The 27,961-nt window shown below is 54.1% G+C and overlaps 2 protein-coding genes across 33 annotated transcripts in view; both read right to left on the minus strand.

Moving 5' to 3' along the window:
• The window catches only part of MAPKAPK3 (MAPK activated protein kinase 3), a 60,378-nt gene extending 60,288 nt beyond the window's left edge, over window positions 1-90 (minus strand). The window contains exon 1 of one of the 2 annotated variants that reach the window (XM_067044072.1): window positions 1-90. The gene's annotated coding sequence lies outside the window, so the exon portion shown is untranslated. The other variant, XM_067044075.1, reaches the window with a different exon arrangement.
• HEMK1 (HemK methyltransferase family member 1) lies at window positions 1-27,919 on the minus strand. 31 transcript variants are annotated; one of them, XR_010842549.1, is made up of 13 exons: window positions 27,407-27,874; window positions 26,001-26,371; window positions 25,619-25,710; window positions 25,209-25,302; window positions 24,783-24,915; window positions 23,064-23,178; window positions 20,843-20,977; window positions 20,443-20,507; window positions 20,098-20,147; window positions 19,048-19,156; window positions 18,107-18,202; window positions 17,825-17,938; window positions 17,254-17,670 (listed from the first exon to the last, which is right to left on the minus strand). XR_010842549.1 is itself a non-coding variant. In XM_067044082.1 (11 exons), the coding sequence occupies exons 2-11, from the start codon at window positions 26,208-26,210 to the stop codon at window positions 17,577-17,579; spliced, it is 1,059 nt and encodes a 352-aa protein (XP_066900183.1). In that variant the 5' UTR covers window positions 26,211-26,363; window positions 27,407-27,626; the 3' UTR covers window positions 17,254-17,576. The 31 variants fall into 31 exon arrangements, 21 of the variants coding, with proteins under 21 accessions (XP_066900193.1, XP_066900190.1, XP_066900183.1 ...); XR_010842546.1 differs by lacking the exons at window positions 17,254-17,670; window positions 23,064-23,178; window positions 24,783-24,915 and adding exons at window positions 6,668-6,770; window positions 16,307-16,495 and having other exon boundaries at window positions 17,825-17,935; window positions 26,001-26,363; window positions 27,407-27,919; XR_010842550.1 differs by lacking the exon at window positions 27,407-27,874 and having other exon boundaries at window positions 17,825-17,935; window positions 26,001-27,399.
• Between the last annotated feature and the right edge of the window lie 42 nt (window positions 27,920-27,961).

The raw sequence follows: 27,961 nt of genomic DNA on the forward strand, positions 1-27,961 counted from the left end.
CCTTCAAAGTCCAACTCAAATGCTCCTTTTCTGAGAAGTCTTCCTTAACTTCTCCTGCATTTATTCATGCCTGTGTTGGGCACCCACTGCATCCTAGGGAATCTCCCTGGAGCCTGAGTTTTCCCAGGTCTCTCCAGCCTGGGGAGGAGAAAACATACTTTCCATAACAAATTCAAGACAGCCATTCTTTGACTAAATTTCTCTCTCTCACACACATACACACCATGCTTCCCATGAAAGTCTCCTGGGGATGTCTTTGAAGAGGCAAGTTAGCCAAGTGGAAAGAACTCAGGCAGAGTTCAAATTTCAGTGCCTCCAAAATCACTGTAGGATCTTAAGTGAGAGGAGCCTCAGTTTCCCCATGTCTTTTTTTTTGCTGCATCGCAGGTGAGGTGGGCTCTGGCTCCCTCTTTCCCCAGCCAAGCAGCTGCCTCCTCCACAGCTCCTCCTTGGAGCACAAACAGCCAAGAGCTCTTTTCTTTTTTTTTTCTGTCCACTCCGCATGGCATGTGGTATCTTAGTTCCCCAACCAGGGATCGAACCCACGTCCCCTGCATTGGAAGAACAGAGTCTTAACCACTGGACTTCCAGGGAAGTCCCAGTTTCCCCATATGTCTAACAGAGATAGTGGAGGTACCCTGCCACAGGGTGGTTGGAGAGTGGCTATGCCTGGCTTTGGGGGAATACAGGGTGAGTAGAAGCTGATGCTCATCTCTGAGCAGGAGATGTGGCAGGCCCAAAGCAGGAGGAGCCTTTTTGTGTGGCCAAAGCTTTATGCTCAATGGGAAGACAGTTGCTTCCATGACTCAGGCCTGGTTGAAGCAGGCAAGGCCCAGAGTGCAAGAAGTGGCCTTTGAGGGCTGAGGGAACTTGGGATGGCCATAACTCCTCCAGGCATTCCTCTAGGACTGTTTCACTGCACAGTCCCCACTAGGGAGATCCACACTCTGATGGTGTGGCTGGAAGGGGAGTGGCACCCAGCAAATGCTCCCCAGGCACAGCCCTGTTCCAGGGACTCCCCACACCCAGCACCGATGAGCCAGACTGGGCCCTTCCTGTCACCAGAGCCGGGCTCCTCCTCCATCAGAGGTGAGGACTTCACTCATAGTTTGGGTTGGGCCAAAGCTTTGTTTTTAAAAGTGCTTCTTGCCTCTCAGCCTTCTCCTAAGAAGCACTTCTCCCCTCCCCACCCCCACCAGCCCTACTTCTGAGCAACATCAATGTGTGTGTGTGTGTGTGTGTGTGTGTGTGTGTGTGTGTGTGTGTGTGTGTGTGTGTTGACCTTTCCACTTGGCCAACATTCCTTTGTATTTCTCAGCTCCTTTGGGTAGATGGCCACGGTAGGAGGAGTTGTTAGGAGAGCAGGTTCTCAGGAAACCTTTTCTCCAAAGCCATAGAAACATGGAGCCCAAGGAAACACTAGAAAATGAAGGTTTATCCAGAAGGAGATTGGTTTCCGGAGCAGTTAGAGGAGTGTGGGTAAGAGAAAAAGAGAGCTCTAATTCCAGTGTGAGTGCCTGCAGGGTCTGGCCTCTGGGCATCCTTGCGAGGTCAGTGTTGTCAGCCTGGCATCTAGTGGGCAGGCTGAGCTTAGGCAGGCAAAGCTGGGTGACCCTGGGCAGATTGCTTTATCTCTCTGAGCCATACAGGTCTTAAAGTAGATCAAAGTCCTGGGTTTGCTGTCAGTGCGATCAGCTCATACTCTCTCTACCCCAGAGGTGCTCAGACTGGGTCTCTATAGCCCTTTTTCTCTTCAGAGCCAGCAGGTGCCTGACTGGGGGGCTGTGGGCTTTGGGGCAGTAGCACCTACTCTTAGCACCTTGACAGTCACCCCCTTTCTTCTCTGGGTCTCAGTGGATGAACTGGGGCATGCTAGGCTCCAGGAGTATCCCTGGGCCTCTCGGAGGGCAGAGAACTAGAGGGCAGAGAAGGCATGGAACGGGCACCCCCCACCTCCACCCTGGGTGAGGTGTTTTTGCTGGAATCGCAGCAGCTGTGGCTAGAGGCCTCTTCCCAGGAAGAAAGAGCAGAGCGCCTCTTCCAAGAACTCGGAGGAGGCCTGCAGGCAGGGGAGGGGTAGCGGGGGAGTTAATTTTAAACCAAACAGCCTTCAACGCTTCTCAGGAACTGGTTGCTCAACATGATCTGGCAGGTCCCAGACGGGTGGGCAGGCCTGGTGCCAGCTCAGAGGTGGCAGGGGTGGAGGACATGCCCCAGTGTGGGAGGCCCAGTGACCTTGAAGGAAGTTAGAACCTGTCCTTGCCCATGAATCAGGGCCTGTCACCCCCAACCCCCACCCACCTTCCTGAGGGTGTCTGATGGGGTGACTTCCTCCGTCATAATCAGGCAAGGTGAAATTATAAGAAGATTAATAATACAGGTGTCATGTCCTTCCAAGGACCGACTGTCCCATCCCCCCTTCACTGCTCAGAACCTGCCACTCCTGTCCCCTGACCTATACCTCTGGAGGTTATCTGATGAAGGCCTGCTCTGAGGCCAGAGTAAGGCTTGTGCCATTTGCCTATGAGATGGGACCCTGGGATGGGGGTCGGGGGATCGAGGATGGAGTGTAGCAAGCTGAGCCCAAGTTCTGGGTCCAAGGGGTGAGCCTCCTGTGTGTGCAGGGAGGCTGTGAGCTGAACTCACTGGGCCTACCCCGCCCCCTAGCTGACTGGGAGTCAAAGTGCCTTCACACACATTGACCTCCTGCCCCCCAACCCTAGTGTGGCCACCCTCGCTGGGCTGACAGCCTAGGCCCACCTCCCAGCATCCGGACTCTACAGAGGCCCCCGCCCAGGGCACTCCCTCCTTCATTCCCTTTGCCAGCTGCCCAATGAGACCCCAGCAGCCTGGGTGGGGCGAGGCCTATGTTCTAGGAAAGGATCCTGAGCAAGCGCTGCCAGGAGCCGCGGTTCTTGGAATCGGCACTGCAGAGCGAGGGGACGCTTCCTGGAACCCGCTGGCCACTCCAGGGAGAGAGGCTCAGAGGAGGGGCAGTGACCTAGGTGAGGGGGAGGGGGTACTGAGGCCACAGCTGGGGACCTTGCCTCCAGGAAGCCCTCCCTGACTGTGGGTGCCTCCTTAGACTCCCCTTTCTCAGCACTGAGTCTGCAGGGTCCCTCTAAGGGCTCTGCCAGGACAGGCCCAGGTCTGGCACAACCTCTGCGGTACCCAGCATGCAGCCCAGGGATAGGCACAGAGTGGACAACCAGAAACAACAGGGAAAAAGCAGGGCATGCGTGCCTGGTAGGAGGGGCAATAGGCAGGTGAGGGGGCACAGGTGAAAGTGGGATGTTAGGTGCAAGTGTACTGCCCAGGCTGGTGAGCAGTCAGGGCTACAGAGGCTAAGGGGGAGGAGGAGGGCGAGCAAGGAGGGATCAGCAGTGCCAGGCCCTGCTCACTGAGTCCCTTGCTGATGAATGGGAAACTTCTGGCCAGGACTTCTGTTTCTCCTTCAGGCCAGTCTTTTCCTACAGGGTCTTTCCCCTCAGATCCCTGTCCCACAGCTGGGGTACAGGTCCCAGCCTCAGCATCAGGCCACCTGGTAGGGCCCTAGCACCAGTGCCCAGCTGGGCAGTCTTGAGCACATATCTGGCCTGTTGGAGACTCAGTTTCCCTACTTAGAGAATGAAGAGGAGAAGCTGCAGGGCCCCCAGGACGGCTATGCAGGTTGTGACCTGGTTCTGGGACTGGGTTGGGACCTAGTCACACTTTGAGGGAGTAGCCATGAGTGTTCCCATGACAGGGTCCTGGGGACAGCAGGGATCTTGAAGGGGTGCTGGGGGGCATGTCTAGACAGGCAGAGAGGGGAAGTAAGGGCCTCCCACTCTAGCTGGGTGACCTTGGGGCAGTCTTTTAACCACTCAGGACCTGTTTGCCCTCAGAAGAATGGAGAACCCTCCCTGGCTAAGGCTGGACAGAGGTGTGGGCAGGGATGTGCCTCTCCCCTCATGCCCTCAGGTCACTCCTTGGCTCTCACTGAGCACAGCTCCAAGCCTGCTACCCACCCAACCCCTACACATCACAGAGATGGGGCCCCCAGCCCATCTTCCAGAGGCCAGTCCTGGGGTTGAGAAGGGCTGAGACTCATGCCCAGGCGGGGGCTGTGAGGCAGGGTTGTGACAGAGAGGCCCTTTGACCCCCGCAGGAGGATGGTGGGGCACCCTACGGACATAGTTCACTATTACACTTGCGCTTTGGAGTGCTGGTTCTCTGGGGCTACCTGAGGCAGCTGGTAATGTAGTGCTGTATTCTCCACCACTTGGCGGCCCTGGTGCCTGCACCCAGGTCAGGCTGGCCTTGACTGGGAAGATACCATGGGAGGACTGGACCTGGAACCACTCGACCTGAGTGGGAAGAGCTGCTGGGTGGCACGTACTGGGTTTGCAGAGGACACCGGTGCCCTGCTCTATATAGGTGGCTCCAGAGCCAGGCACTCTGCATGACTTGAGCCAGTCATGACTTCTTACGTTACAGAATCATGGTGAGAAGTAAATATGTTCGGTGATTTTTCTCCTTGGGGTCTCCTCCCTGGTCCCAATCCACCCTTCGGCTCCCCCTTGACCATAGGCCCAAGTAGACAAGAGCCCCCGAAGCACTCTTTCTTTGGCCCTTATTGCAACAGGAAGAACTATGGACACATCTGCTCTTCCCACTGGAGCACAGGCCCTGATATTTGCAGTGTTCTGGGCAAAAGGACAAATGGAGGCCCACACTACAGAATCTAAATATTTAAAATCATAAGTCAAGCTACAAACTGCAAATAAAACACGTGCTACCCTCCTACTCAACAAGTAAACTTTCATAACAATAAAAAATCTGTAAATCTGTGGGTTTTGAATGTCCGAAAGTCATAAAAATATCAGAAAGTCAGATATCAAAGATGATTGAATTTAATGATTATTGCTCATGTTCAGGTGTTCACTGATACTAAGTGAGTAAGAAGATAAAGACATGCCTAATTCATGGGTATTATATACTTATATAATACTTATATAATACTTATATTATATACTTATTCTGTAACATTCACTGTTCTTGCTTTGATTCCAGTAAAACTATTGATTATGTTGTTATAGTCAAGATTTTCACATAATTACTATTCTATTGGCAATAATGATTTAAAAGACTAAAATAAAATATTATATTCAAAGAGCACAAAAATATGAATTAAATTTAAAATATTAGAAATTGAAAGTATTCAAAATACATTCCCAAAAGTTATTTTTTATTTTTTTATTTTTTTGCGGTACGCGGGCCTCTCACTGTTGTGGCCTCTCCCATTGTGGAGCACAGGCTCCGGATGCTCAGGCTCAGCGGCCATGGCTCACGGGCCCAGCCGCTCCGCGACATGTGGGATCTTCCCAGACCAGGGCACAAACCTGCGTCCCCTGCATCGGCAGGTGGACTCAACCACTGCGCCACCAGGGAAGCCCCAAAAGTTATTTTATAAATAATCAAAATTAGTAAAATTAAAAGGCAAAATACAAACTATAAGTTATAATGGACTAATATAAAAATTTAAGTCAAAAAGATTTAAACTAAAATTTTATTCAACTTCTTGAAATTTTTATTAACTGTTAAATATATTTATCGAAAGAAACCTTCCCAATTCGTGTTCAAATCCCCTGCGAACTCTAAGGCTGGTTCACAGCCTCCCTGCATTTCCCTGGGGTCTGAATGGTGTCATCATGAGTGGGTGTTGGGTTTGTCTCACATGGTGCCAGCACTGAGTGTCAAATCCCCAGTGATGGTGATGCCCATGTGTTCTTTAGTCCATATATTGTGAATTGATCATTTGTGTACATTCTAAATAACAGCCTCCAAGCAGCTTAGAAGAGAGTGGTGACAGACCAGGCACAATTTCCAATAAATGATATTGATCCAATATCAATCCAATAATTGATATTGATTTGGGAAAAAAAATGAAGTCCAATGTCTACCTCACACAGGGAAATCTCAATAATTCTAGATGGACTAAATATTTAAACATGAATAAATGACACCCTAAGAGTCTTTTAGAGCACCTCCCTAAGAGTCACAACAGTATCGATTCTGGGTAAGGAAACTTCTTCCTTCATGTGGCTCCCCTGCATTACTTGCAGGACTGGTCTGGAGAAATGAGAACCACACCAGAAATCCATTACTGCCCATTTAGTGTCATCTTCCCAGTCTTGGAGGGTTTCCCCCAGAGGCAGGCTCAGGGACAAGGATCCAAACACAAACAGCTTATTTCAGAGGCGATGTCAAGTCACACCAGTAGAGGATAGGGAGGCAATTTTTCCTGGTTGTCTCCCATTTCTGTACACTTGCTGGTAGAGGCACTGACTGCCCTTGTTCCAAACAATACTTTCAAGGGTGATTATTCCAGTGAACAGCCTTAGAAGATAGAGATAGCATCTCCCTCCAGGGAAAAAGGCAGATTGGTTTATTGTCCAGTATAATAAAGATAATATCTGCCTCTGGAGTGAAGGGTGGGCAGGTTTGTTTATAGTCTATTATAAAAGATTTGGGTTCCCTGATCTCCGGGTTCCTCTCCTGTCAACCCACTGCATGCACAGGCATCATCTGGCCCTTATTGGGTCACTCTGCAGGAAATGGGGTTCAGGGAAGTGGTACAAGAAAATGCTGATACTCTGTCTACTGTTACTGTGGAAAGTAAACTGACCTTTGTTTCTCAAGCAGGAATCTGTGTCTTCTGCCAACATCCTCGGGAATATGGCAACTTGTTAGCTTGTGAGTTGGGTGAAATCTCAGAGCCTTCCCAGTTCCTGACATAGAGGACAGGGGAAGTGAGACAGGGAAGGAAAGGAAGCCAAAGCATGTGTGTTAATGAGTGTGTTCTCTCTGTGGGCAACTAAGGTCAGTCCTCGGTTGAGAGATACTGTAGAACACACATCAGGGTTGTCCTACCTGAGAGGTAAGGAAGCTGGGATGTGTATCCACCAACTCCCACTCTTCACTGGCTTAGGGCTGCTCCGGGGGTGAACTCCCTGCCTATTTCACCTACCAAGCTGGCCTTTGCCATAGAAAAGCCTCAAGCTGAGCACTGTAACTGCTGTGTGGGAACCCAAGTGGGAAGGGATATGCTCCATGTGAGCAGGGCCTTATCTGAATACTGCCCATGCCCAGTGCCTGGCACAGTGCCGAGCAGACAGTGATCAAATGCATGCCACATGGGCCAAGGATAAGGACCTGTTTACTTGCCTCTGTCCTCCACTAGGCGATGAACTCCTTATGGGCAGTGTCTCTGTCAATTTTTCCTTCATACTCTAGCAGCAAGGGTAGTCCTGACAATTACCCTTAGGCTCCCAGTTAGGGGTGTAGGGGAGTGAGGGGATAGCCAGGCAGTGATGGGGCTCAGTGCCTCCTGGGGCAAAGGCAGGAGAGAGGGCATTCCAGGCAGCTAGGACAGCTCAAGCAAAGGTGTAGTGTGGGGGAAATTCCTAGGAATGCCAAGGCTTGGGAAGACCCTGTGGTTGGTCCCTAGGTGGGTTCTCTGGGAGAATCAACTCAGAGTTTGATGCAGTGTGGTCATCAGGGATTGCCAAGCCCCAAATGCCAGGCCAGAAAGGTCAGGGATGTGGACAGGCGCCCAGGTCTGGCCCATTCCCCTCCCAGATCTCCCCTAACTTGCTGTGTGACCCTGAGCAAGTCATGGGCCCTCTCTGGGCTTCAGCTTTCTTTTCCTTGAAATGGGGGCACAGTACTCAAGCTCCCATGGGCTCCCATAACTCAGAGAGAGTAGTTGGGCCTCCAAGACAGGGTGATACCTCATAAGAACCTCAGTCACCCCTCCTCCAAGTATGGAAGGCAGCCTCAGCCCTCAGCAACCTGGGGCCCCTCACAGAGGCCACACACACAAGGTCCTGACCTGGTTCCCAGAGCCTGGAGCTCCCCCATCCAATGGAAGCCCTGTGTGGACACACCTGTGATCATGGACATGGACCCACATGCTCAAGTCCCACACCTGGGCACATGCACATATCTATGGGTACCTGTGTAGGGGTGTGCAGGTCTCTATGATGGGCATGTGTGATGTGGCCTGGCTCCCTGCTGACCAGAGCAAGCCTAAGGACCCAGCCAGTCATGAGGGGCCTGTCAGGAGGAGTCCATGTCCAAATCCATGAGTTCTTCAAGGACAGGGCCCCATCTGAAACCACCCCACCTGGCTTACAGTTGGTGCTCAATGCTTGCAGGTGAACAGTGGGGCTGGGGATGGGGGAGAAACAGGACACTAAGGACCTCAGTCACCCATTCTCCAAGCTTGGGAGGTAGCTTCAGGCCTCAGCAAGTCAGGGTCCCTCACAGATACTGGCAGGAAAAGAGGACTTGTCCAGATGCTGTGTCCTCACATGACTCTGAATTCCACCTCACCCAGACGGCCCCAAAGGAGGCAGAGGTGCTGGGCTCTTGGCTATGACTCAGCGGAAGGAAGACAGGAAGGGAGGTTGGTGGTGCTGGGGCCCTAGGGTTTTGCTTCTCATTTCTCTCTTCCTAAAGCATAGCAAGTTCTCAGAAATGAAGGTACAGAAACCCCAGACTCTCAGAGGCACTGGGTTCCCCAGTCCTCCCACCCCTGGAGATCCCACATAGGGCCTGGGGAAGCCCCTAGTCCCTGTCCCCTCCTTGGGACCTTCTTCCCTGCCCCAGAACCAGGGACTGAGTACCTGGAAGGTCCACACCAGAGCCAGGAGGGAGTCGTGGACTCCTGAGACTTTTCAGAAGTATGTGACCCAGATTCACTTGCTGAGACAGATGCTGAGTGACAGGAGGCACTGGAACCTCCCGGACAGGTAGGGGTGGAGCAGTCAAGAGTATGCTTCCCAGGAGAGACAGAGGCTGCCCTCACCAAGAACCTGAGTGAGGGCATCCTCAGTTGCCCCATGTGAGTTCCTTCTTTCTCCCTCCCCTCCCTTCCCGTCCTCCTTTCCTTTTTTCCCCCTCTCTCTTTCCCTCTTTCTTTTGTTCATATTTTTAACTATTGGAAAAAGCCCAGTTTAAAAAAGCACACACACACTCAAATGAGCACAACACCAAACTATGATACGTTAGAATCCTACCCATGTGTCCAGAGAACCAGGTTTGGGCTGAGCTGGACATAAGCCTTCTCCTGCTGTCCCTACAAATGAAAGAGACTGCAAAGGGCCCTTCAGAAACATGCTACCATTTGTAACCACTTATCTGTGAGAATCACTTGGTGGGGTCATTTGGTCCTGTGCCACCAAAACCAAACACTGAAAGACACTGAATGCTGAGGCTGACATAAGACTGCAACTCCCATCCTAGCCCCCAGTTCAAACGTCAGTGCTCATCGCTGTTCATCTTGATGGACTTAATGCTTGAGAATTTGAACTTATAAAATACATTTATGTTTAAAATGATGCTTTTATCTTTTAAAAACTATATAGTTGAGTTCCACGTGAAACTTAGTTTGAAAGAACAAACTCTACAGCTCTAGGGCTCTGGACAGGAGGGCTGGGCAGAATGACAAGAGACAGAGGATTTCTGTGCAAGCAGAGAGAGTGGGGAGCCCTGGTCAGTTCTTGAGCTGTGGAATGCCTTCAAGAAGGGTTTTAGGCACATCCACCTGCACCCTCTCCCAGAACCTCCCAGGCCTGGGGACCTGAAATGTTCCGCCTGATATGGCAGGCTTTACACCTCCTTATGCTGAGAGGGGACTCTCTTTCCTCACCCACCTGTCAGCAGGGAACCAGAGTCTGGGTGTCTGTCAGTCCCACCCCACATCCAGAGTACATCAGAGCCTCCTTTCAGCAGCAGCCACTTTCACTGCCCTCCCCTCCCCCATGGGCTCCTCTGCTGTGGGTTGTGAAAGTTTGGCACCAGGGGCAGCTGGGAGGGGAGGAAGCTCACTCCACATCTGGTCCTTTCTGTTTGACTCACCACTTTCCTCTTTGCCCTGGAAGCCCATGTCAGCCCTGGGGGCACCCCAGCTGGGTATTGGGGCCCCGGGCTGCAGCTGGCCTCTGTGGCCTGCTCACTCCCCTTCCAGATGGGATGTCAGAGAACTGGGTTCAAAGCCCAGCGTGGCTACTTCCTGCTTGTGTGATGTTGTACCGGTTAAGTCTCAGTTGCTTCATCTGTCTAGTGGGCCAAGGAAGGCTCCCCTCATGTGCAGACAGACGATTTATGACAAAGTGTGTGTGGCACAGGGCACCATTACACATGGAGCTGCCCAGTTACTGTTGTTGACAGAGCTCAGGCCTGGGAGGGTGGTCTTCACAACTCCATCTAAAGGGCTGCCTCTAGGTTATGTCCCCACATGGTCACATTTGGATCTCCAGACACCCCTGCCCACAGCCCCTGACACTGCCTATGGGATGGCCTGAGGGCACCCCACTCTCTCAAGCTGTCCCTAGTACCCCAGTGCCCAGTTCAGGGTGGCTCCAGGGCCTCCAGGTTCCAGTCAGAGCCCTGGGCCCTATCGTGGTCCTGGCCACCCCCCACCCTACATCCAATCCCTCAGCAATGGTTGTGAGTTGGTTCTGTTCCAGAAGGCCTATTGCTATATGCCACTGCTATAGCCCCTCGTGGCCTCTAGATCCTGGCCCAGTTGCAGCCTCCTGCCCCAGTCCCCTCTTCCTGGCAGCTAGAGAATATCCTCAATGCCTACCTGACCCTGTAACTCACCCTGAGACCCTTAAATTAGGCTCTGGTACCCAGAAATGCATTCAGAGCTCATCCAAAGGCACCCACGACCACCACCACCTTGCCACAACACAGTCCTCTCCATGTGCCTTCAGGCATCCAGGCTTTTGCCCAGACTGTCCTCACTCTGGGCCTGCTCTATCCCTGTCCTGCACCCTACCCTCTTCAAGCTAGGTGTGATGACCAAGGCCTCAGGCCCTGGGTCATTAGGCTTGCACTGGAATCCCAGTTCAGCCAGCATATAAGCAGGTTCCTTAGCCTTTCCCAGTTTTAGTTTCCTCATCTGCAAAATGGGAGGGTTCACTGACTTTGCCTTATGGGATGTCTTGAGAGTGAATAAGATAATCCCAGAAGCACTTGGTTCAGGGTGCACCATCCAATCTCCATATTTTACAAGCTCTTCTGACTGGTGTCATCTCCCCAGGGCCTGGCACATAGTAGGGCTTGGGAGACAGAGGCCTGAGCCTATGCTGCACACACCCCAGGAGAAGGGCCCACCAGGGAAGGCACTGGGCTTCTGGAAAGCCCTCTGGGAACAACCCTGGCAAACCCTGCTTCTGCTCTGAGGATCCATAGGCCCAGGTGGACCTCTGCACTAAGCTCTGCAAGGGGCAGCCCAGGACCTAGCTATGCTGACCTCAGTCTCTGACCAGTCAAATGGGCACCAATGGTGGCCTCACCCTCCCTTCCAATCCAGCGGCGAGACCTGATCCGTGACTGCACCCTGCTGAGCCTTGGTTTCCTCATCACGGAGATGATTAAAAACCCAGTCTGTGGGGTTGTGTGAGGATTAACACCAATAAATGTAAAGCAGCTGCTTGGGGCCCAGTGCCCAGCAGGAGCTCAAGAAATGATGGCAAGGAGATGGAGGAGGAGGAAGAAGGTCCAGGGGGCTGCCCAGATACTTCACTCAGCTGCAAGGTCTGAGGGCAAACAAGGCCCAAGCAGCTCTAGCTCGGGGTTCACTCTACTCACCCACGTAGCTTGGCCTCATACTGACTCCCAGGAATGGTAGACAGGACTATACCTGGAAAGCAAGGCAGGTTGGGGGTCTGCAGCTGATAAAGGGCTGGACGCTGAGAGGCAGAGAAGAGACCTAGGTTTGAGCCCCAGCCCTGGCCTGCTGAGCCTTAATGTTCTCATTTGCACACAAGGATCTTTGTGGGTTCTTCAAGTCCCGATAATCTGCTCCTGGGGCTCAGTAGGCTGGGAGATCTGACCCCTCCATTCCCCTAGATGCATGTCCCAGGAGACGGCTATAGACCCAGCACAGCAAGGGGTGTGGCATCCCTTGCTCTGAAAGGCGAAGTCTCTGAGAGAGACCCCAGCCTCTGAGAAGCAGCGACCAGACAAGGCCTGCCTTCCGCTGGGCAGAGCTGCTCTGAGCCACCTCACCTCTCCGCTCAGTTATGGCCAGGGCCAGGTGGAAGCCAGGTCAGTCCAGGGCTCCCAGTGAGGCTGACGTAAGCTTCCCTTGCCTCTCCTACTCTGTGAACTGTAAAATTGGCCTTTCCCCACAGGATGATTGAGAGGAGTGTCTTGGAAGGGGAGTGGTCCCAGAATTTGAAGCTCTTACACATCGGATTCCTGGTTATGAGGCCAAAGATACTAAAGGTTCCTTGGCAGGGTGCATAACCAGTTCTCTCAGGGAGGGACACAAAGAGGAACCCCTGCTCTCCTTACAACTACCATCAGGGCTTCAAATGAGACCCAGATTTGTCTGCACACCCAAGGCTGTAGTTGGGCTAATGTGGCTGACATCAGGGATAGAGTTGAAGGTTCCAGGTAGCCACTTCAGCTCTGGGGATCATGAAGCTGAGAATCCTAGGAATGACCCACTTCTAGCCCAGTCACACAGCCCAGCACAGGCTTGTAGCAGGAGCTGGGCACTGCCTGGGGGCTGGAAGGAGCCAAATTTCCATGGCTTACATGGAGGGATCACCTTGGAGTCAGGGGCTGCTGCGCTCATTTCAGGCACAGTACCTGCTCACCCTCACACCCTGTTCATTATCACACACTCCAGGGGTGCTGGGTCAGCCACGTGACTCCATGGGAGTCAGGATCAGGCTCAGATCCAGTCTCTGAGGTCCCCTCTGAGGGCCTGGGTGGCCCCCATACCACTGGAGATGGACCATGGAGGCCAGCTTTGCTCTCTCCCCCTGATCCCAGTTCCATTTCCCACAGCTCCCAGTGCCTGGGCCAGCTTCTCTGGGTCCCACCCTGGGCAGTCTTCTAGTCTCTCACTCCAAGAAAGGGTCAGCTCTAGGGAGCCTGGGCAGCTCAGGTCTCCAGGTTGCGAAGGGTTTCCCACCCCCATCCCCACCCACCTCACTGCTCAGAGGAAAAGTGTTCAAGGCAATCTATCATGCACCTCAAAACCTTTCAATCTCTGCCCATTTCCAAATTCCAATTCTAAAGCCACTTCCATTTTTAGGAATTTGTTAGAGCAGCACTTCACTTTGGGTACCAAAATCCCTAATAGTGTCCTATTGCTGCTACAACAAAATGACCACAAATTTAGTGTTTTTAAACAACACAAATGTATCATCTTACAGTTCTGGAAGTCAGAAATCCAAAATCAGTTTTAAGAGGCTAAAATCAAGACATTGGCAAGCTGGCATTCTTTCTTAAGGCTCTAGGGGAGAATCCATTCCCTTGCCTCTTCCAGCTTCTAGAGGCCATCTGTATTCTGTGGCTCATGGTCCTTCCTCCAGCAATGGCATCACTTTGACCTCTGCTTCTATCATCACATCCCCTTCTCTGACACTCCTGCCTCCCTCTCATAAGGACCCTTGTAATTATATTGAGCCCACCTGAATAACCCAGGATAATCTTTCCATCTCAAAATCCTTAAATCTGCAAAGTTCCTTTTGCCATGCAAGGTAACAAATTCACAGGTTTATGGGATTAGGACGTGGGCATCTTTGGAGCCATTATTCTGCCTACTACAGGAGGGGGAAGATTGCTTTACCAGTCCCAATCCCCGCCCAGATGGCCTGTCCTAGGACTGGGGGGTCCTGAGGGGTTTCAGGCTGCTGTTCTGGCCAATGCTGGCTGGGGGCTGGCTGGGAGCTGGCCGGGGCCCAGAGCTCCAGGAAACCTGGCGCCTGCCCCTGCTGCAGACAGGACAGCCTGTACTCGGCGTGGCCACTGTGCAGAGATCAGGTGCACTGTAGCCCAAGAAGTGGCTATGGCTCAACTTGAACAGCTGCCTGGCTCGGGTGGGAGGCTAAGCCCTCGTAGCTTCTTCTCCCTGCTGACCAGAATATGCGAGAGAGCTGCTGTCAGGTACGATGTGAGCCACATGGGAAATTCCAGCTCCATTCTAGAAAACGCATACACTGTTGACTTACTGGTGGATATTTACTGAGCTTAGGGTATGCTAGACCCACACGGGACCCCAGAGAGAAGACAGAGACAGAAAGGCTTCCAAATGCATGAGACAGAATGTCATTGCTACTGGAAGAAGTGGGCTAGGGTCTGGTGGGGAGAACCCAGAGGTCAGATGGGTGTTCCAGAGGAGAGAGCATTTGTGTTGGAGCCTGAAAGAGAGGATTATCTGGACTAGAAGTGGTGGGCAAGAGCATTTCTGATGAATGCACAGCCTGGGCAAAGGGAAGGAGGGGTGTTTGAGGAATGGAGAGTTCTGCAGGGAAGCTGGAGTCTTGGGCAGTGGAAGAAAGAATCCAAAGATGGACGGGGAGGGACATGCTGGCCTGCATAGGTAAAAGCAGTTCTCAAAGCCAGACAGCAGTGGGGTACTTTGTTCTGATGGAAGCTTACTCAGAGCACTGATGAGGCTTTGGCAGGGCTCCCCAAGACCCTTCCCATAGTCATCCTCCCCTACCTCTTCAGATCTGGACTCTGCAGGACACAGAGACCACATTCTGGTCATGGGGAGCCAGCCAAGGGTTTAGAGCAGGGATTAGGAGAAGTTAATGGCCCAGGGTCCAGGTGGGGTTAGGGGAGAACAAAAAGGGTACATGTCAATAAAGCAGCTAGATGGGCCCCATGGAAAGAGCCATGGGCAGCTGGGAAAAGTATACAACTTGAGGCAAAGGGTCAGTTTCCTCAACTGTCAGAAGAGATGTAATTGCTCTTCCAGAGTACTTCCATCAAGGACTCCTACACCCTCTGCCCACGCTTGGGGCTCCAGCTGACAGAGGCTGGGTGGACAGCAGGCACATCCCTCAAGACCTCAAGGGCCTGTAGAGCCTGGACTCCACCATCAGCCCCACATCCTCCTGCTGTTCTGTCTCCTGGGCTCCATGACACATGCTAAAGGAGGCAGCTCATCTCTGCTCTGGCCCCAGTAAGGAGGGAGGATACAGGGCAGGTGAGACTGGCTTTCCCTAGGCTGGAGCCACAGGCCGCTCTGGCCTGCACCTTGGGGCACTCAGGCCCTGGTGAAGAAGGAAAGGAGGGACTGAGGGGAAATCTGGCTGCCAGGCTACCAGCCTCTTGGTGGCTCCATCTCCAGAGGGCAGAGAGAAGTCAAGAGCCCGAGACTGAAATCCCTGCCTTCCCTTCTTCCCAGACTGCCACGTCTCTGCCCAACTCGTGTTGGTGCCAACCACAAGACACACACATGAGGGTACAGGGTCCTCCTTATATCTGCCCTCCAAGGCAAGCAGTGTAAACGTTCACAGTGCCCCATGAAAGGTGCAACCCATGGTCTCTTCAAAATCATCATATTAAGATAAAGAAAGCACTTGGTCCCATTTCTCAGACTTAGAAGCCAAGGCTGACAGAGTTGAAGTCATCTCTCCAAGGACATACCCTAGTGAGGGGCAGATGCCAGGATCTGCACCCAGGCTGGTGTGGCTCCAACATTGGAGCTTAACATCCAAGTCCCAGTCAAGCCAGTGGCTGCAGGCTTGAAGCCCGGCCCTGCCAGTCCACTTGACCTGTACCTCTTTCTCAGGTGAGTCAGGCCTCATGGGAGGAAGTTGTCCCCAAGGATGTCTCCTGCTTCAATGACCCCAACTACGCCTACACTGTCACTCCCCATTATTATGTACTCTTGGGGAGCCATATCCACATGCTTGCCAAGGCCCTTCCTCAGTAATGGGCCTGAAGCCAGGAGGGTGAGACCATCAGGGAAGCCATCAGTGGTTGAGGTGTGGGACAAGGAGGCAATAGACTGCTAGGTCACGGCAGCTACCCTGAGATGCTGCGAAGAGAGCAAGAGCCCAAGGACAAGGACACAGGTAGGAGGAGAGGAAGGGCAATACTGGTGAGGCGGGACAAGATCTGAGAGCACACAGGGGCTCTGAAAGCCTACGCCGCCTTTCCAGGTTCCTTTTGGAACAGCCATGGCTGGGAGCCCCTGGCTCCTCCTCAAAGGAAGCCATGGGCAGCTTGAGGTCCATGCAGCTGGTTCTGGGCAAGGAGCAGGATACGGTAGCCCTGGGAACTGCAATGTGGCCTCTGCTAAGGCAAATACAACCCCCAACCACAGCGAGGGAGTAGCTCAGGCCAGGTATGACTCCAGCAATACAGACTCTCCCAAGGCAGGGACCTAACTTCCTATCTCTATTTGGCCTCCTCCCATCATGGGACCTCAGGCAGGCCATGTCTTCTCTTGTGGAGTCCCCGCCTGGGGAGTGGGCCCTTGAACACCAGCTACATACTTTACCTGATTGAGAGTAAAATGAGGCTGCCATCTTGCACTGGCCTTGGAGCCAAAAGAGCCAGCTTCTCACAGGGAAGGGAGCTGCCCAAGGTCCCACTGCAAGACACAGCTCTAGAACCCTGCATTCCGGCTCCATCAGAGGATGCTGTCCACCAGACACTGCCTCTGGCCACTGCATCACCAGGTCAGGCCCTTGAAAGTGTTGGGTTGGGGGGATGGGAGGGGAGACCAACAGAATGAGTCAGCCTAGTCTGCCATGTTCCTTGAGACCCACCCTGATGCAGGCTAACACCAGCACCTGCCAACCTGGAGGTTTCCTGTCGCTGTGGACAGAAGGGCCTTTAGGCCTCCCGGCAGCCACAAGCCTGCAGACTAGAGCTAGGGTGGAGGTCAAAACCTGGTGCCCACTCTGTCTCAGCTTCTCACTCTCCCCAGCTCCAACCAGGGACAGATGGGTTTTCAGAAATCCCAAGGCTTGGAAGGAATGTTTTAGCTCAAAACTATGGGAATAAAAAGTAAACACAAGCCCTGCTCACCCCTCACTGGCTCAAGCTTTCAGTTAAATGAATGTGGACATGTGACCTCAGAACTGTGCAAGGCCCCTCAGCCCCATCCCCACCAGGAAGTAGGCTGCCATTCCCAAGCTCAAGCTCAGGTGAGGTTCCTGCACTCAGAGATTAGGCCCGGTTAGGGGAGTGTGTGTTGAGTGCACCTGGGCCACTGAAGGGCTACGCCAGCCCTTGGGAGGGAACTGATCAGTGCCAAGTACCTTGGCTTCCAAGGCCAGAAGAAGCAACCATGTGCCTCTCTCCACACTGCTCCCCACACGACCAGCTGGGGCCTGCCAGCCAGCTCTGCTAAGGCAGAAGGAAGCTCTTACCCCCAGCACTGCTTAAGGGCAAGGGGTCAGGGGACCCACAAATCACAATAACAAAACATTAGGTCACCACTTGCTGGTCTCTTGCCACTTTATTGGCCGTATCTCCCAACATCCCTAGAGCAATTCCACCCACAGAAACACAGCAACCTGCCTTGGCTACACTGATACGATGGGGCCAGACTGGGAATCCGGTCTGCTGAGCTCCTAAGCTGGATTGTGGGTGCTCTTGCTCTTTGCTGGCCCAGGAAGGACACCCCCGCCCATGTGCCTACTCCCAAGTCTCCTAGAAATGTAGAGCATGGAGAATCACAGAGCCATGGGAAATGGCACAAACATCTGGGGTTCTGGAAGGCACCATCCACTTCCCTCCAAGTAGCATTCCAGGTAGAACTGTCAGCCAGGCACTCTGGCAGGTTGGGGCCCTGGCCAGGCATCCACAGGGCAACCATGCTGTGGCCCACACCTCCTGATATGTAGGAACCGGGGCCTAAGGAGACAGGGACAAGGGGCCAGTTACTGCCTGGGCCCTGGGGAATGAGCAGGGGGTGGGAACCGCACGCTTGCCCCACAGCCAGAGCTGTGATAGTCTGAGTGGAAGGATCAGCATGGCTGTGGGGACTGGGGGGAGGGTGGAGTCTCACCTCCCACAGAAGTCCCTGCGTACAGCCACAAGATTGAGGGACAGGTCAGGCTGGCTCTGAAGCCAGCTGCCGACGAGCTCTGGGTGTCTTGGGTCCACTTCCAAGAAGATGCTTCTAGGTGGGGGAGAAATGGGTCAGCTCAGCTGGGCAGGGCTGGACCTGCATTTCTGGGTTGTCCCAGCTGGGAGGGGTGGAGGCAAAATGACGCCCAGGGCAGACCCAGTACATACTGGGAGGGGAGGAGGCTGTTGAGGTCAGACTCAGGAGATACCCCATCCATACCCAGAGTCCTTCAGGAGCCGAGGTGCCAGGGCCAGGATGTGGGTAATGATGTCCATGCCCTCCTCACCACCGTCCAGGGCTAGTGGATCTTCATAGCTAAAAGGGACAACAGTGAGAGCTAAGGGCCTGGGATGGGGTATCTGAGAAGTATGGAGAAGCTGACCAGGACTTCCATAAAGAGGGCTCTGTGGAACTTACACTCTGGGCTGAGAAGAAAGTCTGAGGACCCGAATGATGGCAGCTCCGATTCCCCTACCTCCTACAGGCAGCCCCCTACCGGGCAGTGCTGGGCATGCTCAGCAAATCCCATTGACTGACTACCCCCAGAACATGAGGGTCTCCCCACAAGGATGTTCCTATTCTTGGCTTGGGGAGGCATAGAGCTGGCGCTGACCACTCCTGAGAGCCAGGAATTTGGAAGCCAGCACCCTGACACTCACTACCACTGCCTCATCCAGAGGCTGCTGGGCTACCCCTGGTTCTCAGACCGTTTGAAAACAGGATGGTTCAGTGCAAAGCCTGGAGAAGAGTCTTAGTCCCAGCTTTCCTGATAAGCCCCCCCACAACCTTGGACAAGGTCCCTTCCCTCTCTGGGCCTCAGTCTTCTGGAAAATGATGCACTCATCTGAGCACCTTCTATGTGTTGTATACTGTAGGTCTGATATTTTAGTCATTAGTGAGTCCTCCCCATGGCCCGGCAAAGCTCTACCACTCCCCTTTCAGATGCAGGAAACTGAGGCTCAGAGAGGTTCAGTGGTCTTAAGTGGGAAGGCAGATGCTGAACCAAAGTAGGTCTGTGGGTTCCAGAGTGAGCCTCTCTTTCAACACCACTGCCCCGTTCAGCCCCCCAGTCTCCCCATCCCTCCCAATAGTATGGTCCTCCAGGGCAGACCCATCCCACTAGGCCTTCTCAGGCCTGGCCTCCCTGGTCTACCCCACACCTGAGGATCTCAGGGGCCAGCTTCTCCATGTCCCGGTGGAAGACGTAGGGAGGGTTGCTGACGACCAGGTCCACAGGGCCCCAGGGTAGAAGATGTGCCCAGCTACCCTCTGTGGTCAAAGGGAACACACAGCAGAGAATGGAAGGTAAAGGGTGGAAGCTCCACGCACTGCTATGTCCCTTGGGTAATCCCTCTCCCCAAGGCACAACTTAGGCCTATCTCTGGACCCGATAAACTAGACTTGTAGATTAGTGCCCAGTGTCTCCAGCCAGCAGCCTGGCTGGGAGTGTGTATGCTCTGACATGACAGTTCTCCCCCTGGAGTGTCCTTGCCTTCTCTTCTTCCTGTCAAAAACCTCCTCAATAAGCAAGACTCAGATCAAGTGCCACTTTCAGGCAGCCGTCTCTGATTGCCTGACAAAGCAAGCGCCTCTGTTCTCTGCCGCTCCGCTGGCCTTGCCACACTCTGCCTCATAGCCAACAGGGACTGAGTGTATGGAGGGCAAGCCTGGCCTCAGTCAGTTGATTCCTAGTGGCTCTGTTTACTGGCCCCACCCTGTGCCAGGTATCACACTCCATGGAGGGGGCACATGAAGCTCAAGGATGCTGTGGGCATGTGACAGAGCCAGAGCTAGAGCCAGAACTCTGAGGGCACTCTGTAAAGGATGCAGCCAAGTCGTGCTGTGCCTGGGCCAGGAGGGGGCAGACAGACACTCAAGTATTTTGGTCCCAAAGGCTATGTCTTGAGCTTCTGCTTACTTCTTGACAACAAACAAGCCCTAATTAAATTCATTAATTACGGGGGATATGAAAGGTAAGAAAGATCCTGGTCCCTTCATGGGTCAGGTCAGCCCAGGAAGCAACAGGGACTTGCCTATCCTCAGCAAGGAATGGGGGTGGGGAAGAGGTGTGTGTGTGTGTGTGTGTGTGTGTGTGTGTGTGTGTGTGTGTGTGTGTGTAAGCCCTCCCTCCATCTCCGCAGAGTGCTTCATCCACCCACCAGCATCTGGACCCAGGATCCCCACCCAGGAAAGATGGGTGGGGAAAGTACCTAAGGTCACATCGAAGGGGATGATCCGAATCCTGTCCTGCAACCGAAGCCTGGAGAGATAGGAAGGTAAAGGTGAGCATGGGGAGGGGGAGGGGGTTGGGGGCAGCGGTGGGGACAGACTCCTACCCTTGGCTACAAAGAATGGGAGAATAAACCCTTGGACCAGCAAGATACCTGGTGTCCACTGTCCATTTGTAACCCTGTGGGACCTACGCCAGGCCTCCCCCACTGCCTCCTCCTTCTTGGAGGTGGACATCGGCGGGTTTGATACCTGGATAGAGGCTGAGATCAGGCCCCAGAGTCTGACTCCCCCTACCCTGACCCTCTGCCCCCAAGCCCCCCTACCTCTGAGCATTCTCATGGGCCAGGCAGATGGCGGCTTCTCCCTTGTCCACTGCAATGACTCGGCTCTGCCCCAAGAACAAACAAAAGGTACATGGGCGACAGGGTGTTCGGAAAGGCCAGGCCTGGGGACCAGAGCCCTCTTCCAACCCTCTGCTAGAAGAGGAGGGAAATACTCAGTAGCTTTTCTTCCTTTGCGGCCAGGGTCTGGCCAGATGGAAGGGGATGGGACTTAAAGGCTGTGACCATGGTGGGCTGGGGCAGCTCTGTCTTCCTCCTATTTTCAGTCATTTCCTCTCAAGTAATTGTAGCAGAGTGGGTTGGGGAGGGATCAGCAGGAAGGAAAGTAAGTGCCAGTCACAGTCTACCCAGGGTGGGGTAGAGGGAGCCATAGGGGGCTCACCTGGGGGAGCTTGCTCAGCAGGCTGAGGGAAATGGCTCCTGATCCACAGCCCACCTCCAGGATGAGGGGGCAACCTTGAGCTCCCACCACACGGGGCCCTTGGGTCACCTCCTCCAGCACCCATTCAACCAGCTCCTGCAAGGTAGATAGATCTTGATCAGAGTTGGTGCTGACCTGACCCCTGTGGGTCTTGGCACAAAGGCCCAAGCATAGTTAGCCCCTGTGTGAATGTAGAAGGGGGATGGTTAAAGCCAGACTGAACTTCGTTGTCAGCTGGGGCCATGGGCAGGTCACACTGCCTTTCCATGCCTCCGCTTCTCCATTTGTAAACTTGAGCACAGTTGAGAATAACCCACCTCATTGGGGGCAGGTGGAGATTAAACAGAAGCACATTCATGAAGCACTGATCTCATGCCTGGTACATGGTAAGTGTTCAGTAAGCCCCAGCTAATCCTTTTACAGATATCCTCTTGTTTTGTGCTTACAGCAATGTTAAGAATCATACTTAATGGTCCCTGGCCATCCCCTCTGTGCCTGGCCCTGCTTCTGGAGGTTTCCCTGTATTAATCTATTAGACCCTCATGAGGAAAGTGAGGTCCAGGGGTCAAGGCCCCGCTGGGAACCCTGGCCTGCAGCTCATGGTGGCCAAGAATCAGGGACCAGTGTGTCCCCTTCCTCACAGCCTCCCCAGAGAGGCTCCCAGGTCAAAGGGACAGGGAATTCCCTCCATGGAGGGGCAGGGGGATGACAGCCCTACCTGAGCCCCATATCTGAAGGGGGCTGTGGCACACACAGGGCATGGGGTAAGTAGGCATGGCATGGGAAGAGATGCCTAACTGCACCATACCTGCCTTGGTGGCAGCGGGACACTTTCAGACACTGTCACTTTAGAAACAAGAGTTTCAAGTCTCACTCACCCATCTGTCACCTGAAGACTGTGCATGGAAGCCAATATAGGGTGAGGGTGGAGGGCCACTGCTGCACATTGGCCAAAATGTTTCTAAACAGCAGTAGAGTGGGGGCCCAAGTAGCCAGGCATGGAGCAGGGAAAGGGCAATGTGTCCCTTCTCAAAGGGACCTGCCCTTGGATGAGGGCAGGAAAGGCTCCCCTAGAGGCTGAGGATTCCTGGGGTTCCAGGCAGGGCTGGCTCAGGGAATGAGGGGAGAAGTCAGGAAGTGGGTGTTTCCCTCATCTGAAAGAGATCTACTTCTTCCAGGCTCTCTCTACCATGACCTTCCTCACTGTGGGCCTAAGGTCTAGGATGGGGTGTGCTTCTCCCACCAAACTGAATGCTCCATGACGTGAAGACCAGGAATCTAACCTGTTATGGCGTGTCCCACACGGGCAAGGCTTGGCCCACAGAGCGGCCTCTTGGCTACTTCCCAAGTGCTGGGCAAGCTCTCAGCGGCCACAGGAAGCTACCCTGAGCCTCAGACCCCCAGCTTCCCCCAAGCCCCAATGTCAACAGTTAGGCCCCGATAGAGCAGAGGGCTCCAGATCACTCAGACTCATTTTCCATATAAGCTGCTCAGTGCTGAGTCCCCAGAAGTATTTCATCCTTCATCCCAACCCGGGAGCAAAGTTCACCTGTCCCCAGGGTAGCAAGTCCAAGGTAGGTGGAACTTGGCCAGTGGGTCCAACCTTTTCTGTTCCAAGCCCCTTCTGTACCAAACAAGCTATGAGTGAGACAGTCCCTCTCCAGCCAGAGAGGGCTTCCCCTCACTCGTTCCTACCAGCCCTGTACCAGGCACTACTGGAGAACTGGAGTGCTGGCAGCAAGCTGCGCCCACAGCATTGGGACCAGCACAGAGCCAGCAGTCTACGGCTGTGGCTGGGAGCCTGCGGTCATAGTGGCGAGGCCACATACTAAGTGGCCAGCTGAACAGCTGAAACTTGTCAGGGGCATGAACTTCTCTTGGTTTCCTGACCACAGACAGACCTACCCTGGCAGGAGAATGACCCCTTAGTCAACCACACTGGCCAGCCACCTCAGAGAGACATCCTGACCTCAGAGACACACACCACATGTGTGAATGGCTACCCTGGGCAGGGCATGAAGATGAGAGACTGGGTCTCCACTGCCACCAGTGCCCCTTGGCCTCTCCCTTACCCTCCACATCACGGAGAAGATTATCTTGGCTGTAGGACCACTTCGGGTTTTGGGGGAGGTGGGGAGGGATGGAGACCACTCCCAGCAAGTCCAGAAACTCTCTTCCTCACCTAGTAAAGAGTCTCCTCAGCCTCGAGTTGGTGCTCCTTGGGGGAGGCTGGAAATCGAGCTGGTCATAGGCCCAGGGCACTTTTCCCAGGTGAACAAGGGGAGAATCCAAGAATACTGCAGGGTCGGAGCAGAGGGGAATGTGGGAAGGGGGCAAAGAGCAGGCAGCTGTCAGCTCTGCCTGGAGCCACTGCCTCAGCAGGACTCCACACCCCTCAAGAGGCTAGCGCAAGGCCTCAGTAAGACCTGAGTGCCATAAAGACCCTCATTAGGATTATATTCTTGATGAGGTAGCCAAAAGAAGGCATCATTGCCTCCCTCAAGCTAATCATAGACAGGGCACTGAGCCTCCCACACCTCACAGAGCCTCACCTCGCCAAGCTGGGCAAGAATGGCTCACACTTCCAGCCTTGGTTTTCCCACCGTACACACTGCCAGGCCGGGGACTGAGCCACCTCCCCATCCCCAGAGGAAACCCAACTGGTCAGGCCACACACCGCCTACCACTTTGCATTTCAGAAATCTGCACCCATCATCAGAAACCACCCTTCAATGGATAGAAAGAACGCAAGTACCACAGCCCCTCCCCTGCACTAATTCTTCCCACTCCCCACCACAGGCCACGTCCTCTCAAGTTCTTGGTAAGGCAGCCCCCCCAATGCGGCTTCACATTGGGGCAACTTGGCAAATTCTGAGAAACGTCTGTACAGTGAGGCAAGGACCTGGCTTCCCAACCACAGCCTCCCTCCTCTCCCCCACCCCTTATAGCAGAGCTGCTCTCCTGGCCCAGACCCACCCAGGAAAGGGGGGGCCCCCATATGGGAGCCGGAAGTCCACCCCCAACACTCAGAACTCCGGAACACATGGTTGGCGCAAGGTCAGCTCTGAGGGGACTCAAAGGTCATCATGGTTGCTTCCCTCCCATGCCCTGACCCTTGGCAGCCTCAGGGGATGGTGAATGACCTCCTGGGCAGAGGTCACATGCTTGGAGGGGCCACAGGTTGGCCTCCCAAAAGTCTGCAGGTAGCAGGCTACATCCTGCTCTGGGTCTCTGCACCTATCCCAGCTCATCCAAACCCAGATGGTTCGGCCCCTTGTAAGGTATGGGGCCCTGACCCAGCAGACAGGATGTCTGAGTGCTGCCCCCATGCTCCCTGCCTTGGCAGCCCTGTGACTTCAGCAAGGTCTCAGACTCCCTACTGTCCCTGCCCTGACACTGGGCATTAAGGCAAGGACCTGGCCTCCCAACCACATGATGCCGGGGGCAAGTGGGGTCAGAGGGTTTCTTGGCTGAGGGAGAGAGGCTGGGAAAGTGAGAAGGGGCTCGGGTCCCTGGCTGGGGCAGCTGGATGAGGCCTGATCTTTCCCAAGAATGTGTGTGCCTTTCTGTGAACACTCCTTCTCAGAACATGGTGCCCTCTGGCTTGCCCACCACACCCACCCACATACCCCTCCACCTGCTCTGCTCTCTCTGGCTCCCAGCCCTGCCACCTACAAGGTCATGGGGAAGCCCAAGAAGGGCCATAGAAAGCATTTCTCCCAAGACTAGGGTGTCGCACCTACAGACAGCACGCTGGGACCACACACTTCCCAGTCCTAGTCATTTGAGAAACACAGGCGATTACCTGACTAGATAGTGGATGTAATAGGTAAAAGGTCCCAACCAGTTCCCTGGTCTGGAGGCCCAACCCTCTCATCATCTAGAGGGGGCAGTGACCTACCCAAGGTCACAAAGCTGTACCAGGCTTCCAGATGTCCAGCTGGAGCCCTCTCCACTTCGCCCATGTCTCCTGAGGAAGAGGAGGGCACTTGTTTCCCATGGGTTGGGTAGGCTATGGGCCCATGGGACAGCTCCTAGGGAAATGACAGGAACCGGCTGAGTACTCGGTGGGCAGCACTAGTTGGGGCATCTTGAGCCACTGCCAGCCTAGGGGCTGGGGCAGTGGCTTGGGAAGTGAGGACAGGCAAGGAGGTGAGCAGGAAACCTCTTTCCTCTTGGCCCCACCTACTCAGCCAGCCAGGAAGGGCGCTGCCTCTAAAGGACAGCAGTCATGGGGCTCCAGCGCCCCCTGGTGGAAGTCTGGGACAAGACAGGTGCCCTGAACCCCCTTCATTCCCATCCTGCCCAGTCCTGATGGCACACCTACCTCCGTTTCTGGCCGAGGGATGAACACTGGGGGCGCCATTTTCAGACTGAGGCCCTGAAAGTCCCACTCACCAAGGATGTACTGCACAGGCATCCTGCAGAGGGGGCAGCAGGGTGATCATCAGTGCCAGCACCTGGACTAACAAGACCATGTCTGGGTGGGGATACCACTTGTGGCCAAAGGTGTTGGGTAGGGTCATGTCTCCTATGCCCCAGAACTCCTAGCCAAGACCTTCCTTCCCTCCCTTCCTTCTATTTACTACCATGACCCCTCTCTCATCACTCTCTCATCCCAACACCTCCCTAGTTCTTGGACACTTTCTTCCTCCCTGACCATGAACTTGGTGGAGCTGAAGGAAGCTGGACCCTGCTCCCCACACAGAGCCCTCTGGTTTGGCCCATGATGCTCACCTTTGCAATCGGTAGCTACTCAGCTCCTGGACACACTGTAACTGCCAAGGGGTCAGGGGCTGGGTCCAAAGTCCTGGCCTCAGGCTCTGAAACTGCCCCACAGAGAATGTGAGTGGCTGGCGCCCCTGACCCAGGTTTCTTTTGTAGACTATGCCAGTGGGTCCAACACTGGCCACCTTGGTGATCCCTGAACCCCTAGTGCCTGGCACACACTGTAATAGTTTGTTGGATGAATGAATAAGTATCTGCCTAAGACATTCCTCCAGAAAAATCCCATCATTCTCAGCTCAGCACTCTCAGTGGAATGGAAATGCCTGGATGTCTCTTCCCCACAGTTCTCCCTCCCCCCACTTCCTGCCCTCTTGACAACACTGCACTTAACTGTTTTGGCTCCAAGGACATGAGCCACGATGTACTCACTGGATTCCCGGGCCTCAGGGATGCCCCTTTTCTCAAAGACCACTGTCCAGTGGCTGACCAGTTCTGTGGCACTCAACAACCGAGCCGGAGGCAGATGGGGTTGCCATAAGCTGAAGGTGCAGCCCCAAATGCCTCCCCTCCACCCCAGGCCAGATAGGAGGGCCCTCAGCATTCTGCCCCGATGTCCCACATCTCAGGGAAAGGATCCTTTGAGTACTTCTTCAAGGTCCCCCAATTTTTCTCGTGATGTCAGCTGCTGAGGATGGTGGCTGGCCTCAGTTGGATGGAGATGGAGAAGGTCACAGGCTCTGGCTCCTCAGCATGGCTCTGGTCCTCAGATGTGGAAGGAGAAAAGGGAAGGAGAACCAGGAGAGCAGCTGAGACTTGTGGGACCCACTCCTCTCTGACCTGTTGCCTGAGAGAGGGCATGCTCTTGCTCTGTCATCTCTTTGACTCCATCTTAGACCCTCAGCCACCTATCTGAGTTTTCTTGTCTTGGTCAGTGACATTTTCTTTCAAGAGATCTGAACCCATAGCTCAGTCCCTGCTAATAAATGGGCCGGTGTGGATCAGGGCCCAGGCTTGGGGGTTGGACTGATCTATCTGACCCAGAGGGTGTGACCTTGGGAAAGTCATTATTTCTGTGTTTCAGTTTCCTCCTCTAAAAAATGGGGAAAATAACACAAACTCCACGGTGAGCAGTGCATCGGTCAATGAATATCAAGGGCCTGGGAGCCAGCTCAACACATAGAGGAACTCAATTTTATATGCTCTTGACTAATATTACTAGGAGAAGGAGACTGCCCTTGCTTGGGAGCTTTGCTTTTGACATTTTGCATGCACTGTCATTGACGTGTATGCTGAAAATCACCCCTCCACCCAATTTAACCCATAGTCCTAAACACTAGCATAAACTACCAGGTAAAAAATTGACAATTTCTGTTAATTTTATATGTAAGTTATCACAAACAAGTTTAACTGAAGGTTTAAAACCAGTGGTTTCCTTTCCTCTTACAGAGACAAGGGTTCAAACTAGCCTTTACTGAACACCTGCTAGGTGCCACTCTTCAGAGACAGAGAGGAAAATGAGACTCCGAGACGGGAAGCAACTTGCCCAAAGTCACCCAGCTAGCAACTCTCCCAGTCAAGACACAAGTCCTTCGGACTCCAGAGGCAGCTCTGTCTACCAGAGCGCCCAGGGAGGAGCCGAGGCCTGTAGTCAGGGGCGCAGCTTCCCTCTCAGTTTCGCACCGCGAGGTCGGCTCTCCCCAAGCCTGTTTCTCCATCTGTACAACGGGGGTACAGACTTTTTAAGGAAGGCTGCCTGAGCTCTGACGAACTCGAGGTCTCGAGGGTGTTAACGCATACCTGCCTGAGAAGCTTCCCCACTCGCCCAGCAGCCTGAAGAAACTGCCGCGGGCTCGGCTCCCGGACATGCGTGACCCGCGGTAAGCTTCCTCCGACGCTCTGCTTCCGGGGTTGGCGCAACTGAGGAAGGGCTCGGGCGGACCCCGTCGCCCAGCTCCAGAGTTCCTAGAGCCGGTGTGTTCCACCTCGGAAGCCCCTACGGCCGGCGGGGGATATGAACACCACGCCCACTACGCCCGTAGGCCCACTGGCGGGAAAGTGCGTGGTTGGGAGTAGGGTTGCTCCCCGGGGGCCTGAACCGGACGGTCTTCCTGAAGGTCGAGGCAAGGATAAGGCTCCAGCCTGCGGTGACTGCTTCGAGATGGCGTTTGGGGACCCGACCGGGCGGTGTGCAGCCAGCCTGAATGGAGGCATGTCACCAGCCGGCTCTGAATTCGAGAGTTGGGGCGCGATGCCCAGGGACCTGGTCTAACGTAGGCTGTGTGCTGGTAGAGCGGCACATGGGCGGGTCCCAGTGTTGGGGGCGGGCACTAACTTAGGGGGGTGGGACCGAGT

The sequence above is a fragment of the Kogia breviceps genome, chromosome 10 (assembly GCF_026419965.1).
Source record: "Kogia breviceps isolate mKogBre1 chromosome 10, mKogBre1 haplotype 1, whole genome shotgun sequence".
NCBI lineage: Eukaryota > Metazoa > Chordata > Mammalia > Artiodactyla > Physeteridae > Kogia > Kogia breviceps.

Bases quoted from the DNA above. Each gene is read 5' to 3' on its own strand.
- HEMK1 (XM_067044082.1), bottom strand. From the start codon at position 26,210: ATGCTGAGGGCCCTCCTATCTGGCCTGGGGTGGAGGGGAGGCATTTGG. The intron at 25,711-26,000 runs GTTAAGTGCAGT...TCTGTGGGGCAG, and splicing joins ATGTCCTTGGAGCCAAAACA to TTTCAGAGCCTGAGGCCAGG. The intron at 17,939-18,106 runs GTATGGATGGGG...TCCCCCACCTAG, and splicing joins CGGCTCCTGAAGGACTCTGG to AAGCATCTTCTTGGAAGTGG.